This window comes from Pteropus vampyrus, unplaced genomic scaffold, assembly GCF_000151845.1.
Source record: "Pteropus vampyrus isolate Shadow unplaced genomic scaffold, Pvam_2.0 Scaffold617, whole genome shotgun sequence".
NCBI lineage: Eukaryota > Metazoa > Chordata > Mammalia > Chiroptera > Pteropodidae > Pteropus > Pteropus vampyrus.
Window position 1 is genome coordinate 1 of NW_011889398.1, and position 16,741 is coordinate 16,741.

A 16,741-nucleotide genomic window follows, 5' to 3' on the forward strand; every position below is an offset into this window, starting at 1 on the left:
TCACCAGCAAAATCAAAGCTTGCACGGAAAGATTCAACTTCTGTAATTGTGCAAAATAAAACTAAAATGCAGTCGCCCTCACATCTGAGGGTGGACAACATTAGCTGCGTGACCAGTGGACAGATCACTTTGCTTCTCTCGCCCTCGTTTGTAAAAAGGATATTAGCCTTGTCTATCTTACAGGGTCTGTCTTACATGGTGTGTTGAAAAGCAAATAAGATGGTGAAGTGTAAAGCTCGTCCCGGTGTGGAACAGAGGATGGGAGTGGGGGTGGGGGGTCAGAAAGGAAGGGAAAAGGATCTTTCAGGGACCAATGCTCTCGAGGTAATGAAAATCAAAGAGGTTACACTAAACTCAGAAGCATAAAGAGATCTACCACTGCCACCCCGTCTTTGGGGCAAAAAGAATCAACACTGGCCTCCTCCCAGCTGTTGCTCTAAGGTGACCACCGACAGACTTGGAGAAGGAGCTCATTCCTTTTCATCATGTCTTACATACAGCTAAAAGAAATGAACCTCACCCATCCATCCATGGATGCAATAAGAAAAGTAATTAAGCAAACATCAATTGTATAAGTATTTAAGTGTCCACTATGTGCTAGGCACTGATTATAGGTGACCATATAGAGGAAAACCTGACCAGCAAAGTCTCTGTTAAGTGTATCAGGAGAAAAACCACAAAAAAAGAAAATAAATGAACCAGACAATTTCTGATGGCAGCTAGGAGGAAGATAAAACAGTGAGGGATCAGGAGAGGCAGGAAAGAAAGGTGTAAATTCCTGAGTGGATGCCTTAGGAGAGGGTCTCTGAGGTGACTTTGAGCCCAAATGACGAACTAAAATGACCAGTGCCTTTAAGTGGCCTGAATGCAGACGTAATAAGATAATTAAATGCAAAAATGACCCACAAAAATAAGAAACAATAGGTATCTCAAAGTCCCAAATCGGAGGCAGAAACCAGAATCTATGAATTCCCGGTGGCGGGTAATTTTGAATATTTATGTCGTCCAATCAGGGAAAGACTAGGAGCTGGGACCTGGGACCTGGCACTTGGAAGCACGGACTCCCAGAAGTGCTCAGAATCGCTGGGTACAACTGACAGGCACTCAAGCAGATGCCGAACTCCCGGGAGAAATCTTCACGGCCGTGACGCAGTGTTCGCGGAACCAGGTTTAGTGTGTCCTGGGGTCCTTTCCTAAATGAAGGTGGCGGAAATCATTCCGTTTTAGAAAGCCGATGAAACATGCCTAACCGAAACACCAGTACACAAGTCTGCGGCCGAAGAAGAGCAGATTCTCAGTAACTTAGAACTCATAACAACGGGTTAAAGACGCGCCTTAGATTCGAGTGCAAAGCCAGTCAGTCACGCGCCAGGAATCTCAAATCAAAAAGGCTTAAAAAGCTACGTGTACCACAGCTCGTGACTTTCCTCAACCAACTACAGTAACTTACTTTATGAAAAGGAACTGAATTAAATTGAACAGAGCTCTTTTACGATTAGGTGGGTGGCTCTGAAAAGAGCCTTTGGAGTCAAGCAGCCGGCGACTCGTAGGAGCGCCGCGTCCCAGCAGGGACTCACTTGGAGCTGGTGTACTTGGTGACGGCCTTGGTGCCCTCGGACACGGCGTGCTTGGCCAGCTCGCCCGGCAGCAGCAGGCGCACGGCCGTCTGGATCTCCCGGGACGTGATGGTCGAGCGCTTGTTGTAATGAGCCAAACGAGACGCCTCACCCGCGATACGCTCGAAGATGTCATTAACAAAGGAGTTCATGATGCCCATGGCCTTGGACGAGATGCCGGTGTCGGGGTGCACCTGCTTGAGCACCTTGTACACGTAGATGGAATAGCTCTCTTTACGGCTGCGCTTGCGCTTCTTGCCATCCTTCTTCTGGGCTTTGGTGACCGCTTTCTTGGAGCCCTTTTTGGGCGCGGGAGCGGACTTTGCTGGCTCAGGCATTGTAGAACACACAACAAGGGTTAGCAAGAAAAAGAAGTAGATAATGGGCGGGCCTAACCCTTTTATAACCACCGTATGCAAATTAGGGCTCCAGAAGTCTTTCGTTTCCATTGGGCCATGCAGGACCTTGCGTTTCGAGTAATAGCTATGCGACAACACTGACTCATGACTTTATTGGTTGTTTCTGGAGCCAATTTAGAACCAATGAAAAACTCCTTTCTGACCCCACCCCCAGGAAAGCTTATAAAGGCTTTCCAATCGCCGATCTTTCGATCCCCTTTCGGTGCGAGGTTCTAAGCTTTGGGAGTGTCGCCTTCATTTTTAATCATGTCTGGCCGCGGAAAACAGGGAGGCAAAGCTCGTGCCAAGGCCAAGTCGCGCTCGTCCCGGGCTGGCCTCCAGTTTCCCGTGGGCCGAGTGCACCGCCTGCTGCGCAAAGGCAACTACGCCGAGCGGGTGGGGGCCGGCGCGCCCGTCTACATGGCGGCCGTGCTCGAGTACCTGACGGCGGAGATCCTGGAGCTGGCTGGCAACGCCGCCCGAGACAACAAGAAGACGCGCATCATCCCTCGTCACCTGCAGCTGGCCATCCGCAACGACGAGGAGCTGAACAAGCTGCTGGGCAAAGTCACCATCGCCCAGGGCGGTGTTTTGCCCAACATCCAGGCCGTTTTATTACCAAAGAAGACCGAAAGCCACAAAGCCAAAAGCAAGTAAATTGACAAGCCAAAGACCAAAGGCTCTTTTTAGAGCCACCCAAATTTTCAAGAAAAGAGCTAGCGCTATTTGGATCAGCCCTTTACACGCTTTGGTGGCTCTTAAAAGAGCCTTCTGGGTGAGGGATGGTGTCAAGCCTCTCAATTACCTGTTTTTGCTAAGATTATGACTCCATTTTCTCAGGCAACAAAACTGCCTGGGTATTGGGCAAGGCGCCGCCCTGGGTAATGGCGACGCCCCCCGAGTAACTTGAGCTGTATGCCCCCCGGCCTGGCGATCCAGGCCTGTGACTTAAGGACATGACCCCCAAGTCCGGTGTATTATGTAAGACTCTAGTGCGCCTGCGCCCAGGTTCTGTAGGCATGAATCAGCTTGCTTTACCCTGCACCTGTGGCCGGTCGCCACTATTGTTCTTTCTCCGTATAAGCCCGTGCTGTCTCAAAGGCTTGCAGTCGCATTATCAGTTCGGCTCGTGTTTTTCCATTGGGCGTCTCGCCGCCGAAACCTTCCCTCCTTGACCAGCTTGGGGGTGACAATGCCCGTCTTCTAGTCTCGGGCAACGTTACCTGCCAGCTCTAGGATTCCCGCGGTTAAGTACTCGAGCACCGCAGCCAGGTACACCCGCGCGCCTGGCCCACCTGCTCGGTGTAGCTGCCTTTGCGCAGCAGGCGGTGCACTCGCCCCATTGGGATCTACGGGCCAGTGCCAGATGAGCATGATTTGGCCTTGGTGCGAGATTTGCCTCTCTGCTTGCCGCGTCCTGACAGCACGGCTGAAAAAGCGATTACAACTTGTTTAACAAGAAGGATATGGAAAGAATAACCAATTTGGTGTGACTTATAAGAGCTAACCGGGAGGGGGTGAAAGAAAATAGTTTGATTGGCTAAAAGAGGAGCCCGATCAAGGAGCCAATAGGAAATCAGAAAGCAGAGTCCTCGTTTGCATCCGGTACTACCAGGAAATGACGGATTTCGTAGATACCGATCGCCGAGAGCCACTAATTAGTCTCTTATCTGCATGCCAGGATTTTTAAAGAGAGGAGGCTTTCAAACAAAGCGCTGTTTTGTTCTGTTTTACAGAGTGGCACTTTTTTTTCCCAATTAAGGGTGGTAATTGTTTTTCCAAATTAGAGCTGGAAGGGGAAATCCTAAGAAGGACCCGAAGGAACTACGGGAGCCCTCAGCAGGTGCAGTTACTCTCAATGAAGAGTGCGGGATACTAAGGCCGATTAGCCCCTTGAGCCCTAAATTACCCTCCAAGTCTCGCCCTTTCTGCCTCATTGCAGCCAAACTCCCCTAGAGAATATATACCTCTAAGGCCGCCTCCTGTCTTCTCAATTTAGTCGCCGCCTGCAGTATGGCTTCGCCCCACCCTCACTAGCCTTGCCTCCGCGGAATCTGGTGTAACAGGCTTACAATAGAATTGTCTTCCTTCTCTTGACCTCCAGGAGGCGTCCGATGCCGCCCTGAAACGCTCCCTTGGCTTTCAAAATCTCCTCCGACTTTCCTTGTCTTGTTCCTATTTCTCTGCCCATCCCTAAATACGTGTGTCCATTGGGCTCTGCTTCCCTCCCCACCCTTTCCATTCTTCACTTTTCCCGAAGTGTCTTAACCCCTCCATGCTTTCAACTAACATTCAAATTTGTTTCAGATCAGATAAGACAGCATAGGGACTTGGGCCCGGCAGCCGAAGGAATGCCAGATGGCCAGGAGGAACGCCACCATCCCATCGCTCCCTACACAAAAATGCAGAAGTAGCCGATTTCATCTCCTAACCTCTTCCTTGCAGATGTGGAAACCACTGTTCCGCATGCGCAGTTGCTCAAGGTTCGCCCGCTATACGACCTTCCGGCAGTGGCGGTACCGAGCAGTCCGCCATCTTGCCCCACTGCACGGGCGCGAACGCAGTTACGAGGCAACTGCAGCCACGCCCCTCCCTGAAATGGAAGATTCCGAAAGCCCGCGGTTTTTCAAAGGCAGCTTAAAGAGGAAGCGAAACAGAACCCGCTCTCGAATCAATTCAGAGGACTTTCTCTTTTTCTGTGCCGATTCGTTGGGGGTTCGAGCAAAAGCATAATAAAATTTAGTTCTTCCGGGTTTTTCTCTCAGTCTCTCCTTTGAGGTACCCAAGTAGCCCAGCGCTGGTAGCATTTCGTGGCGACTAGGAAGGGGCCTTTTGTGTGCCTACATCAGCGAGACAGCGCGGGGAAGAGCCCCGTCGGCCTCATCCTTCGGACGAGCGGCTGCCTGAACCTTTGATTCGGCCTCGGACTGGTGAGTCCGCCTCCGGCCCGCCGCTCCCTCCTCCCGCCCAGACATCTTATTTTCTGTCCCTCGAAGACTCCCGTGAAAGCATAAGTCAGTCACGGAACAGGGTAGATTCGCACTAATAACTAGGAACCCTGTGAAGCCATTCCCTACCTCCACCCCTGCGGCTCACCTGTTGCAGGCTTGAGATCTCTACCCTGTTGTCTGACCGGTCTTTGTCCGTCCTTCCTACTTTGGGCGCCATCTTGGCTACCTGTTGGGTTCCTCTCTCTAATTCTCTCCAGTGTTTCTCCCGTCTTCTCTCTGACCTGGGGCCTGAAAAGTCTACGAACTTTTCTGTCGACTCTCTTCTCGTACCTGTGTCCCTGTGAATTCTCGCTGAATCTTTGAGTCCCGGTTCCTTTCAACCTGGACTCAAAACACCTGGCTTAACCAGGAAGATCTTTGTCCCCTGAATGTCTTATCAAACATATGACCCGCTGTCATTTTATACAGAGCAAAGGCGGATTAGAGGTTAGCCGAACCTGAACTTGGTATAAGGTTGGAGACATTGAAGGTTTTTGTTTTTGTTTTGTATTCCCTACACAGGCCTCGGTCTCCTAGTTCCCTCGGCTCTCTCTTCCGGATCGGTCCACCAGCACTATTTCCTTAAGGACGCTTGAAGCCGAGCACTCCATCCAGCTCTCAGCCCCGGATCCTTGGTCACTGACTCTATCATGGGAAACACTCTAGGCGTCCCAAAAGATTCTCCCCTGGGTTGCATCCTTGCTAATTGGAAAAAATTTAAGTCAGGCAATCTAAAGAAAAAGAAATTAGTTTTCTTTTGTAATGTTTCCTGGCCTCAGTATCCTCTTGGGGACCAATACAAATGGCCTGAGAATGGTTCTTTAAATCTTAATACCGTTCTCCAGCTGGACCTCTTTTGTAAACGCTTCAGCAAATGTCTGGAAATTCCCTATGTTGAGGCTTTTATGAAACTGTGCCAGGACCCAAAGCTCCGAAATTCTTGCCAGACCTACTTGGCCTCGCACTGGAAGAAACCTGACTCCACCGCCCCAGCCGCTTCAGATTCCGACCCCTTTGACCCTATTCTTTTAACCCCTCCCAATTTGTCTCCCGCGGCCCTCCTCGACCCCTTGCCTCCCCGCCAACCTGTCCCGTGTGCTGAGCCTCTCCCATGTCCCCCTGCTCCTAACCCCTCTGCCCCCTCGACTCAAAACCCTTCTCCCGCAGCTCCATCCCCCGCTAGAACCCAATCCGGACTTCCTCGGCCGCCTCCCGGAACTCCCCCTTCTTTTCCTCCTCCCCCTCCTCCTGCACATAGTCTCTCTCCTGCAAATAGCTGTTTGCATCGTGAAGAAGTTGCTGACGGAAACGGAGAAATCGCTCGAGTTCACAAACCTTTTTCCCTCACAGACTTGAACCAATGCAGGAAGAGATTTGGAAGCTTCTCAGAGGACCCAGATAGGTTTCGGGATGAATTTGCAAAGCTTAGTTTAACTTTTACCCTGACTTGGCAAGACGTCCTGGCCGTTCTAACCCACTGCTGCACCCTGGAAGAGAAGGCCCTTATTTGGGGGAAGGCCAGAGAGTATGCTGATAGCTTAGTGGCCACTACCCCCCAACACGATGTGATCAGAGTCGCGAGGGAAGCGATCCCAGACCAAAACTTCCAATGGGACTACAGGGATCACCTTGGTCAGATTAGTGTGGAACATCTTATCACCTGTGTATCAGAGGGCATGAAGAGGTGCCAAGTTAAGATGTTAAATTACGAAAAAGTTTGGGAGATCACCCAAGAGAAGGAGGAAAACCCCGCCCTTTTCCTAAACCGGCTTTCAGAAGCCCTTAGAAAGTATACTAACATTAACCCTGAGTCAGAAGGTGGAAGAATTTTATTGACCCTTCACTTTAGGTTCCAGGCTGCTCCAGATATTCAGAGGAAACTTGAAAAATTAGAACTAAGATACCAGACTCCACAGTCAATCTTGGTGGAGGCCTTCAAGGTATTTAATAATCGAGATCAGGCAGAGGAAGCAAAGAAATATAGGAGATTTAAAAAGGAAACTCAGCCTTTGGCTTCCCTAATCAGACCGCCACTGCAAGAATACCCTACACCCAGGAGACCAGCCAAAGATAACCACCAAGGGTGGTCCAGGGTAGGGCCAAACCAATGTGCTTATTGCAAAAGGGAAGGACACTGGAAACGAGACTGCCTAAAAAAGAGGAGGCGAGAAAACAGGGAATGCTTTGATCACTCCAGGAAGCTGGGGCCGGTTGACAACCCCTCAGACAAGGGGATGACCTCTGATTGGCAAGGCCCTAATACCGCAGCTCCGACTCTTGGGAACGCGATCACCATCACACCTGCAGAGCGTCGGGTCACTCTTGACATGGCAGGTAGGAAAGCTGATTTTTTGCTAGATACTGGAGCTGCCTACTCTGTCCCGACTCAACTGGTTGGCCCCCTCTCCAATCATGACTGCACCATAACAAGGATAGACGGGAAGCCTGAGGTAAGACAACCTACTTTTCCTCTTACTTGTGATACTGGATCTAAAACTGTGGATCACTCTTTTCTTTATGTCCATGAGTGTTCATTTCCCCTTATTGGTGGAGACTTAATAACCAAATTAGGAGCCTCCATATTTCTTCAGGAAGATGTCCAAGTCTCAGTAGAGCCGGAACAGGGATTCCATATATTTTCCCTCCAGACTTCCCCCAAACTGGAGCCTTCCACCCTTCCAGAGGATATTAGAGACCAAGTCAAGGCTACTGTGTGGGATACCAGTACCCCTGGGCGTGCCATAAATGCAGAACCCGTGAAAATAGAATTGAAACCTGGAGCAGAATACCCATGTCAGCATCAATACCCCTTAAGAGCTGAGGCCTTGGTGGTCATTCAACCCCTTCTAGAGAAACTCATTAAACATGGATTGATTAGACCTTGCCACTCTCCCTGCAATACCCCGGTCCTCCTGGTAAAGAAGCCCAATGGAGAAAACCACTTTGTCCATGATCTCCGGGCAGTTAATAAGGTAGTAGTCCCTGTTCACCCAGCAGTCCCCAACCCCTATACAGTCCTCACTCAGATTCCTGGGGAGACCCAGTACTATACTGTACTGAACTTGGAAGATGCTTTCTTCTGCATCCCCTTACACCCAGACTCCCAATATTTGTTTGCTTTTGAATGGAAAAATCCCGAGACTCACAAGGTCACCCAGTACACCTGGACAGTATTACCCCCAGGGTTCCGGGATAGCCCCCATCTCTTTAGAAATGCCCTTGCTAAGGACCTCAGGGAGCTTAAACTTAAAAATGGAATGATGTTACAGTATGTAAATAATTTACTCATTGCCAGTACCAACTATCAAGACTCCCAACACAATACTATAGTGACCCTAAGTTTTTTAGCTGAGCGGGGATATAAAGTATCTCCCTCAAAGGCCCAGATTTCCCTACAAAAGGTCCAATATCTAGGGTTTGTCCTCACTCCAGGAGCCCAGTGGCTGGCCCCAGACCGCAAAAAGGCAATCACCTCATTTCCAGTTCCTGCCACCAAAAAAGAACTGCGCAGCTTCCTAGGGACGGTGGAGTTTTGCCGGATCTGGATCCCAAACTTTGGGCTAATAGCAAAGCCCTTATATGAGGCTTTAAAAGGAAAAGGGGAAATAACCCTATCCTGGGACGAAATTTGTCAGGAGGCATTTGAAACTCTCAAGACTAAATCAGACCAAGCCGCTGAACTAAGACTGCCAGACCTGAAGAAGCCATTCTTCCTTTACGTTCACGAAAAAAAGGGAATAGCCTTAGGAGTCTTAACTCAAAAGCTAGGGTCGCTCCAACGACCTGTAGCTTACTTCTCTAAACAATTGGATTTCGTGGCACAGCGTTGGCACAGTTGTCTAAGAGCGGTGGCTGCCACTGCTATTTTAGTAAAGGATGCCTTAAAATTCACCTTAGGACAAAGGCTTGAAGTTTTCACTCCCCATCAGGTGCAGAAAGTACTAGAGGTCAAGGGACACTGTCTAACAAGGACACGGCTCACAAAATACCAGGCTCTACTCCTAGATACCCCGAACCTCACTGTAAGGACTTGCCAGACTTTAAATCCTGAAACCCTTCTACCCGTTACGGAAGAGAGGGACTTAGAGCACACCTGTGTGGAGACTAGACCAGGTTTATGTTATAGCAGGCCAGATTCACAGGATTAGAAGATTCAGAGGAAGAATGTTTCACCGATGGGAGCAGCTTTATAGAATGGTCACCTGGAAAGTGGGACATGCCATTTTCAGCCTAGATAAAGGAATGGAGGCTAGGGCACTTCTAATACCTTGGCCAGAAGGCAGAATTAAGCCCTAATCAGGGCACTACAGTTAGGTTAAGACTCAACATTTACACTGACTCCAAATATGGGTTTCTAGTACTGCATGCCCATGCAGCCATCTGGAAAGAGCAAAAGCATAGCTAATTTTACTCCTAGAAGCTGTCCAGCTTCCTTCCCAACTTGCATTTATATACTGTAGAGTCCACCAGAGGGATAATTTTTCAATTAGTGAGGACAATAACTTAGCGGACTAGACAGCTAAACAGGCTGCATGGTCCTTAATGCCAGAGTCCTCGCCCTAGCAATTGGAATGCCAGACTTTTCCTCTTACCCTAAGTGTACTGCAGAGGGAGAGAAGAAGCCAAGAAAGGGGAATGTAGCCTAAACGAATCAGAGTGGCTAATAGACGGCAATACAGGTACCTTCCCAGTCGAGGACTGGCACAGCTTGTGAAATACAATGCTTGCTCCCACCGCCTTATACCATCCCTATCTAGACCAGGCCAAGTGGCTACACAATCTTTCCCTACCTCTCAAACTACGGGACTCCATTAATGGGTATCTGCCAAATATCACTTGGCTCCCTCCCCTCCTGGGACCCCTGATAGCTCTCCTTTATTACTCTTTTGGCCCTTGCCTCTAACCTTGTAAAGATTGTATCTTCCAGACTGCAACAGTTCCATGTTAAGCTGATGGTCACACAAGGCTTCCAGCCCATCCCAGACAAGGAAGACCCTAGCCCTTCTCAATAGATCAGGCAGCGGGAGAATTTTATTCCTCCAAGGTATAGGGACAACACCCTTGTTCAGCAGGAAGTAGTTACAGAAGAAGAGACCTTCGACCCTAATCCCTTAAGAATAAGGAGGATAAAATCTCCCAGGGAGTGGGGGCGGAAATGAGACCACATAAAGACTTGGGCCCCAGTCCTTGCAGATGTGGAAACCACTGGTCCACATGTACATTTGACCAAGGTTTGACTGACTACGACTTTTCTGGGATGTGGATAATGAGCAGGCAACAAGCTGGAAAAGGAAGTCGCCCAAGCTCATAAACAGCCAAGCAGAGCCAGCCCCTGAGTCTGGAGTACTTTTCTTCTGTGTTGCCACCCTTGCGCTGAAGCAAGAGCTTATTAAAATTTGTCTAGAAAATTTTCTGGGGTTTTCTCTCAATTTTTATCTTGGGGAACCCAAGAACCCCATCACCAGTGACAAAACCCTTGTACCAAACTGTTCACTGGGTATTTCAACCCATTTGTCCCAACTACTCTATCCAAATGTGAAGTTAGTGAAACAACCCCACCGTGCTCTTATGCTGTTTTCCTGAATTGCACCAACAATCTTCCAGGTACCTAAGCCAGAATCTTCTTCCTGCATCTCAATAGGCATATCCAGTCAGTTACTTCCTGGAAATCTCAAGTCTTTTCCTCCATACTCTTGTCTGCTTCATCATTCGCTCTTTGACCAGCAACAGCCCCTGTGGATTCCTTTGCATAATCCACCTGCCTTCTGTATAAATCTTTTCTGAAAGTTCTGTTTCTTCCTCCTCAGCTACCTATCCCTGGGAATTCTATATTCCCCATACATTTTCATCCTTTTCTGAGGATATCCCATAAAGACAGGTGGTAGAATGCTACATAGAAAAGAACAAATTCTATTCCTTGAGCCTTTTTCTGATGTTCTGTTCACCTTTATTCAACCAACATTTATAGAGTACATGCTAGCTATCAAGCAATGGGTATGCAGGTAACATACTAGTACAAAGAATTCTGGAAATTAGTTAATACCAGCTATCTGTAGAGATGACCTCTGGTAAGAATGCTGGTATAGATTTGTGAAACATCCAAGTCCAAAAGTGATGAGAGTTTCCTTTGTAGTAGAATATAACAATTCTAACCCAATCGATTATCATTTCGGAAGATGCATGTGTTAATAGCTCTGGTCCACATAGAGTATAAACGGACATTACAGCAGGATTGTCTTGTGTTTCTCCAGCACAGTATGTGTCTGCTAGACAAGTTTGTGCTATTATGAAAGGGTCCCTAGCTGGGAAAGCACCAGCCTTTTCTCAGCCTGGGTGAAATTTCTGAACACTAACTTAGTTCACATCCTGTGCTGAGTTAACTTTGCATTTATTCCATTTCAAGATAAAAATGACTGACAAACGGAGAGCCAGTTACGGGAAGATATATATATCACTAGAAGTTAGCAGATTTGCATTCTAGACTATTCCTAAATTTTCTGGTGTTTTTTGTTAGTGTGAGTCTCCAAGAAGCCAGTCAACTTTGGAAGTTCTGATGGTGTCGAATTTTCAGACCTACAGGGTCTGAATCCAGATAGTGAGGACCCCTCCACAAGTCTGGTGTACCCCAAAAGGCGCTGCTTGAGGGACCAGCTGACTTCCCCCTCTCTGAGCTCTGATGAAATTTTTTTTTTTTTCTTTTTACTTTAATCACAGGGATCCTGTGCTGTTAGAAAAGGTGGAAGGAAAAGAAATTACACTGAATTATGTGACAAATCTTATGCTGGGGACTACCTAGGAAGTAGATATAATTTTTTTGTTTCACAGAGGAGTTAAAGGACTTGCCAAAGTCACACAGACCCTTATTAAGAACATGATTAGCACCCAGGTCTGCCTGAGTCAAAGACTTCACCACTTCACATTGTTTCACTAACTGTTCAATTTCATGAAGTCACTTAACCTTCCCAGCATCACTTTCTTCCTGTTGGAGAAAGATAGACAACACTTTACATTCCATCCAGCTATAAAACCTTATTAGATATGTCTAGATAGGCCAATATCTGTAAAATCCCATTCTCAATTACTATCTATTGCTCCCCAGAGCTCCTTTCCCAACATTCTTACTAGAACTATTAGAAAGTAAAACAGAGGAGGCTGTTTATAAAAATAGTACACCATCACAGACAAACAGGCTGGATCTCATTTCCTTAACACCTCTGGGATTTTTAACCAAAGGCAACTAAGTTCCTTCCCAGGCAATCTAGTTAATCAAACATTTGTTTTGCATTCTAGCTCCATCCCACCATTCAACCATAGTCCTCTCCCTTTCCCCTTTCCCTCCACCCCCAGCCTCCTCCATACTGTACTGCTTAACCATCCATGAGATGAGCAAGGCTTTTCCACAGCTCCCTGCCCTTGCACATACAGTTCCCTCTAGCTAGAATGCTCATCCTCGACCTGCAGAATCCTCCTCATCCAGTTTCAGCCCCAGGATCACCTCTTCCTTCTTGAGGCCTTCCCTGCTCCCAAACACGACTTCAGTGTACCGACCTCTCTCTGGCACATCCTGATTGGTAGAACCACTCTACTGTGCTTTTGGCCTTAGTCTCACTTTTTGTGACCACCTCAAAGGAGAGACCATGTCTTCTTTATCTTGGAGTCAGGAGTCCTTAATTCCTTCTACCTGGTTCTTAAGAGGGTAGTGAAATGTTTTGGCATAAATAAATGAAACAATACACAGAAAATTAGTGTTGTCCTTTCTAAAATATTTCTCTTTAGTCAACAATCACTCTCCAAATGCCAACTATCAACAGTAGACTTGGTAGCCAGAGTGATGGAAGATATAATAGGAGCTTGTCAATTAAATAATATATTCTACCATAATAGAGTTGAATAAATTAGAATAAGTGTAAAGGACCTGGTTCCAGAGCCTGGAACCTGAGCGGCCAAATGCTGGATTAGGAGGCAGAATAGCTTAATGGTTAAGATCGCACGTTCTACAGCCTGACTCTGGGTTTGTTTAACACATCTGCACCGGGGGCAAATTACTAACCTCAAAGGGTCTCTGCTTCCTCAGTGGTAAAACGAGAGTAATAACTAGCTACTTTGTGGGATTGTTGTAAGAATTAAAAGTTCATAAATGCAAAACATTTAGAACAGCACCTGGCACCAAGGAAGCGGGGGCATCCTAAAAATTCTTTGAGTGATTTTGTCATTTCAAAAGTAAACATTGGGCTTATCCTAGCAGTTCCACTCCTGGATATAAACCAAACAAATGAATGTTCGCGGCCAAGAAAAAACATGTACAAGAATAGTATATTCATATAACTGCAATACTACACGACAATAAAAATGAACAAATTACTGCCACACTCATGGATGAATCTTAACATGGTGAGCAAAAGAAGACAAACATGAATTCATACTATGTGGTTCTACTTTTATAAAGTTCAAAAACGGACAACCCCACTTCCTATCACCATCATCTCTGTCCCCTGGGCTCTAGCCATACCTAACTGCACCCCAAGGAACCACTCCACAAATTTTTCTCTCCTAGCCTTTGTATGTGTAACTACCACAACTATGAATGAATGAGAAAGGGACTTTCGTGCTGTCTCTTCTAGATTGTTCCCCCAAAACCTCTCCGAAGTTTCTCAGGGCCCCCCAAGTCTGGGTGACGTGCCTCCTTGGCATCTTGATCTGAGCCCTATCATAGCACTTAGCAATTAATTGTCCTCTCACTTGTCCATCTTCTCCAGTGTTCTGTAAACCCCTTGAAGACAGGCTCTGCTTTATTCTCCAGCCTGCAGGACTGGCCTGGCGCGCAGTAACTACGTATTCAATAAATGGAATGGACTTCCACTATTTCGTATGTAAAATGGAGTTGGGCTAGACGATCGACAAAACCTAGTGGAAATAAAATGTATCAAATAGTCCCAAACCCATGTGCGCGGGGATTCCCGGTTTATTTTTGTTTGCGTGTGCGCGTGGGTTTTTTGTTTGTTGCATTCCACTGCTTACGAACCTCCCACGACCTCAATGGTCGGGAGAATAAGAGACTACAACTTCCGTGAGCCCTCGGGGCTCCAAGTGGCAACTGCCCCGCCAACTGATGCGTCGCGAGGACTCCATTTCCCAGCGTGCCTCAAGACGCGAGGACTGCGTTTCGCCGAGAACGTTTGGTGTCGTGTTCCTGATCCGAACTGCGGTAGCCGAGGCCGAGTCGCAGGTAGAAAGGGCCCAGCCTAAAGTTCAAAGGGGACATTGGCCCAGCGAAAATGCGGAGTTGCACATACCTGCTTTTGCAACCTCCAGTCCATTCCTGCTAGTCCCCTTATGAACGAACGCGTCTCGCGCGCGAGCCCTCTCTAACCCGCTGTCGCCGCTCCTCTGCCCGCGGCTGGAGGCCAAATTTCCCGACGTCACACAGGAAAAGGGCGGGGTCTCGCGGTCCGGCGTCTGGGCCCGCTCCCTGCGGCATCCTTTTGGGGACGTTGGCGGTGGGGATGGGAGAGTAGTGAGGCTGGGCTCTCACCCGGCGGGAGGCCCTGGCCCTCACTGCTCTGGTTTTTGTCTCTACGGCAGCCGATGCTGAGTGGGCAACTGGGCAGGCGCCTGTTTCCCATGGCCGGCCGCGTCTGTCTGTCCCGGGGCAGCGCGGGATCGGGGGCATTCGGTCCTGTCGAGGCCGCCATTCGCACGAAGTTGGAGCAGGCCCTGAACCCCGAGGTACTGGAGCTGCGTAATGAGAGCAGCGGCCACGCGGTCCCACCAGGCAGCGAGACGCATTTCCGCGTGGCGGTGGTGAGCTCTCGCTTCGAGGGGCTGAGCCCCCTGCAGCGACACCGGCTGGTCCACGCTGCGCTGTCGGAGGAGCTGGCTGGGCCGGTCCACGCTCTGGCCATACAGGCGCGGACCCCTGCCCAATGGAGGGAGAACCCTCAACTAGACGCGAGTCCCCCCTGCTTGGGTGGGAGCAAGAAAACCAGAACCCCCTGAATTCCAGGAGAGAGCGAGGAGCAGGATCCGAATGGGTTGTGTGAGATTTAACTACTGGGACCTCTTCCCTTCATTGCAGTCCGGTGGTGGTAATGGATGAGGACCGCTGGGCCCCATTCAGCCGCCACATACATATTCTCCAAAGTAGCAACTCATTTCAGATCAAAGCTGACCCAGGGAACGAGCAGAATCACTCGATACTGCTCTTGCCTTGACTATTCAGGAAAAGCTGCCCAGTCATTTCATGTTGAATTGTGACGAAGGAACCAACCACCAGATCTGATGATTTGGAAGTAATCCTGCACATTAAAAGAAGAATTATCATATGAGATGCATTGCTGTGTTATCAGTGGCCTTTTGAATCAGTGCTACAGGTGTTCTTGGGAGAAGGATAGGACGGACTTCTTTGGGGGAAGTGACCTAGTTGGATCTTCAAAGGAAAGCACAGAATTAAACCAGAAAGTTGAGGGAAGGTGTTGCAGACAAGGGGAAGACTTCCTTCCCCCGCAAAGGCACGGAAACTAAACTGCAGTGTGACTGATTGGACAAGACAGGAACTGTAGACACATTTGAGTTTCCTGGGGGAAACTCAATGTTTGGCTTTCTAACAGCCTGTCCATTGCCAAAAGGATTTTCATTTGTAAGAAAAATCTTTAGCGGGGGTGGGCGTGGGAGGGGGACTAAAGCAGTGAAAATATAACCTAGAAAATTAGTATAGAAGACAGAGAAAACGTTAGCCTTCTTGTTATGAGTTCCGAATGTTGTCATATTTCTGAAGAGAGCTCAAGTAATGTCTAAGCAAATCTCTGATGATCTCAATATGGAAATAGAATGTAAAAACTAAAGAAAAAGCTTGATTAACGTGTGCCTTGACCATTGGGGGCTAAAGAGTTTAGACAGTATCTGATTGGGCAGTAGGGGAGCCATTGAAGGGTTTTGGGGAAGGGCATGCCAAAGAGCATTGTGGGGCAGATCTGGTGGCGATGTGTAAGTGGGTTGGCACAGGAGATTGGAGACACAGAGATCAACCAAGAGTGAACATGGAGCCCTGACTTAAATCAGCTGTGTGAATGGAAGGGCAGTTCATTAGAGAGCTGCCATAAAATCAGAAAATGGCTTGATTATAACAGAAATGGACTAGATTGAGAGGGAGGTCTAGGTTAACCCCTAAGCAGCAGTTATCAGATTTCCTCTCAGAGAAGAATTCCCAAAGGAGCTGTTTAAAATGTGGATTCTAGGTCCCCTCTCTTCCAAACACAGGATTCCGATTCTGTAGGAATGGAATCTGGAATCTGTATCTTTAAAAGACACACAAGAGGATTTGGAGAAAATTTGTTCTCAAGCAACATTACTCCCAAGTTTTTGTTTTTATTTTAGGGGTTTCTAAACATTTTAAACTTTATTTTTGTAAATTTTATTTTATTGTGGTAAGAACGCTGAAAATTGAGATACCGTCCAAATTTTTAAGGGTACCTTACATTACCCTTGACTCTACGTAACAGTGTCCGACAGCAGATCCCTAGAGCTTACTCATCTTGCTTATGCCCATTGATTGTAAGTCCCCATTCCTTCTCACCCGAGCCTCAGGCAACCTCCAGTCCACTCTTTTGTATGAATTTGGCTATTTTAGATGACTCATGTATGTGAAATCATGCAGTAATTGACTTAGCATAATACCCTCATGGTTCATCCATATTGTCACATATTGCAGAATTTCCTTTGTAAGGCCAAATACTATTCC

At 47.8% G+C, this 16,741-nt stretch overlaps 4 protein-coding genes across 4 annotated transcripts; 3 read left to right on the forward strand and 1 right to left on the reverse strand.

Moving 5' to 3' along the window:
- Positions 1-1,503: 1,503 nt before the first annotated feature.
- On the reverse strand, positions 1,504-2,004 carry LOC105308687 (histone H2B type 2-E). Its single transcript, XM_023525739.1, has one exon. The coding sequence runs from the start codon at positions 1,952-1,954 to the stop codon at positions 1,574-1,576; it is 381 nt and encodes a 126-aa protein (XP_023381507.1). The 5' UTR covers positions 1,955-2,004; the 3' UTR covers positions 1,504-1,573.
- A 214-nt stretch (positions 2,005-2,218) lies between these two features.
- On the forward strand, positions 2,219-2,710 carry LOC111728749 (histone H2A type 2-C). The gene has a single exon (XM_023525740.1). It carries the CDS (start codon positions 2,282-2,284, stop codon positions 2,669-2,671), a length of 390 nt encoding a protein of 129 aa, XP_023381508.1. The 5' UTR covers positions 2,219-2,281; the 3' UTR covers positions 2,672-2,710.
- Positions 2,711-3,668: 958 nt separating this feature from the next.
- On the forward strand, positions 3,669-10,412 carry LOC105308688. Its single transcript, XM_023525738.1, has 2 exons — positions 3,669-4,944; positions 5,527-10,412. The coding sequence occupies exon 2, from the start codon at positions 5,655-5,657 to the stop codon at positions 9,150-9,152; it is 3,498 nt and encodes a 1,165-aa protein (XP_023381506.1). The 5' UTR covers positions 3,669-4,944; positions 5,527-5,654; the 3' UTR covers positions 9,153-10,412.
- Positions 10,413-14,118: 3,706 nt separating this feature from the next.
- BOLA1 (bolA family member 1) lies at positions 14,119-15,331 on the forward strand. The gene is made up of 2 exons (XM_011384675.2): positions 14,119-14,230; positions 14,587-15,331. The coding sequence occupies exon 2, from the start codon at positions 14,590-14,592 to the stop codon at positions 14,998-15,000; it is 411 nt and encodes a 136-aa protein (XP_011382977.1). The 5' UTR covers positions 14,119-14,230; positions 14,587-14,589; the 3' UTR covers positions 15,001-15,331.
- The last annotated feature ends 1,410 nt before the right edge of the window (positions 15,332-16,741 follow it).

What these genes read in the sequence shown, in the direction of transcription:
- LOC105308687 (XM_023525739.1), bottom strand. Translation starts at nt 1,954, where the DNA reads ATGCCTGAGCCAGCAAAGTCCGCTCCCGCGCCCAAAAAGGGCTCCAAG.
- LOC111728749 (XM_023525740.1), top strand. Translation starts at nt 2,282, where the DNA reads ATGTCTGGCCGCGGAAAACAGGGAGGCAAAGCTCGTGCCAAGGCCAAG.
- LOC105308688 (XM_023525738.1), top strand. Translation starts at nt 5,655, where the DNA reads ATGGGAAACACTCTAGGCGTCCCAAAAGATTCTCCCCTGGGTTGCATC.
- BOLA1 (XM_011384675.2), top strand. Translation starts at nt 14,590, where the DNA reads ATGCTGAGTGGGCAACTGGGCAGGCGCCTGTTTCCCATGGCCGGCCGC.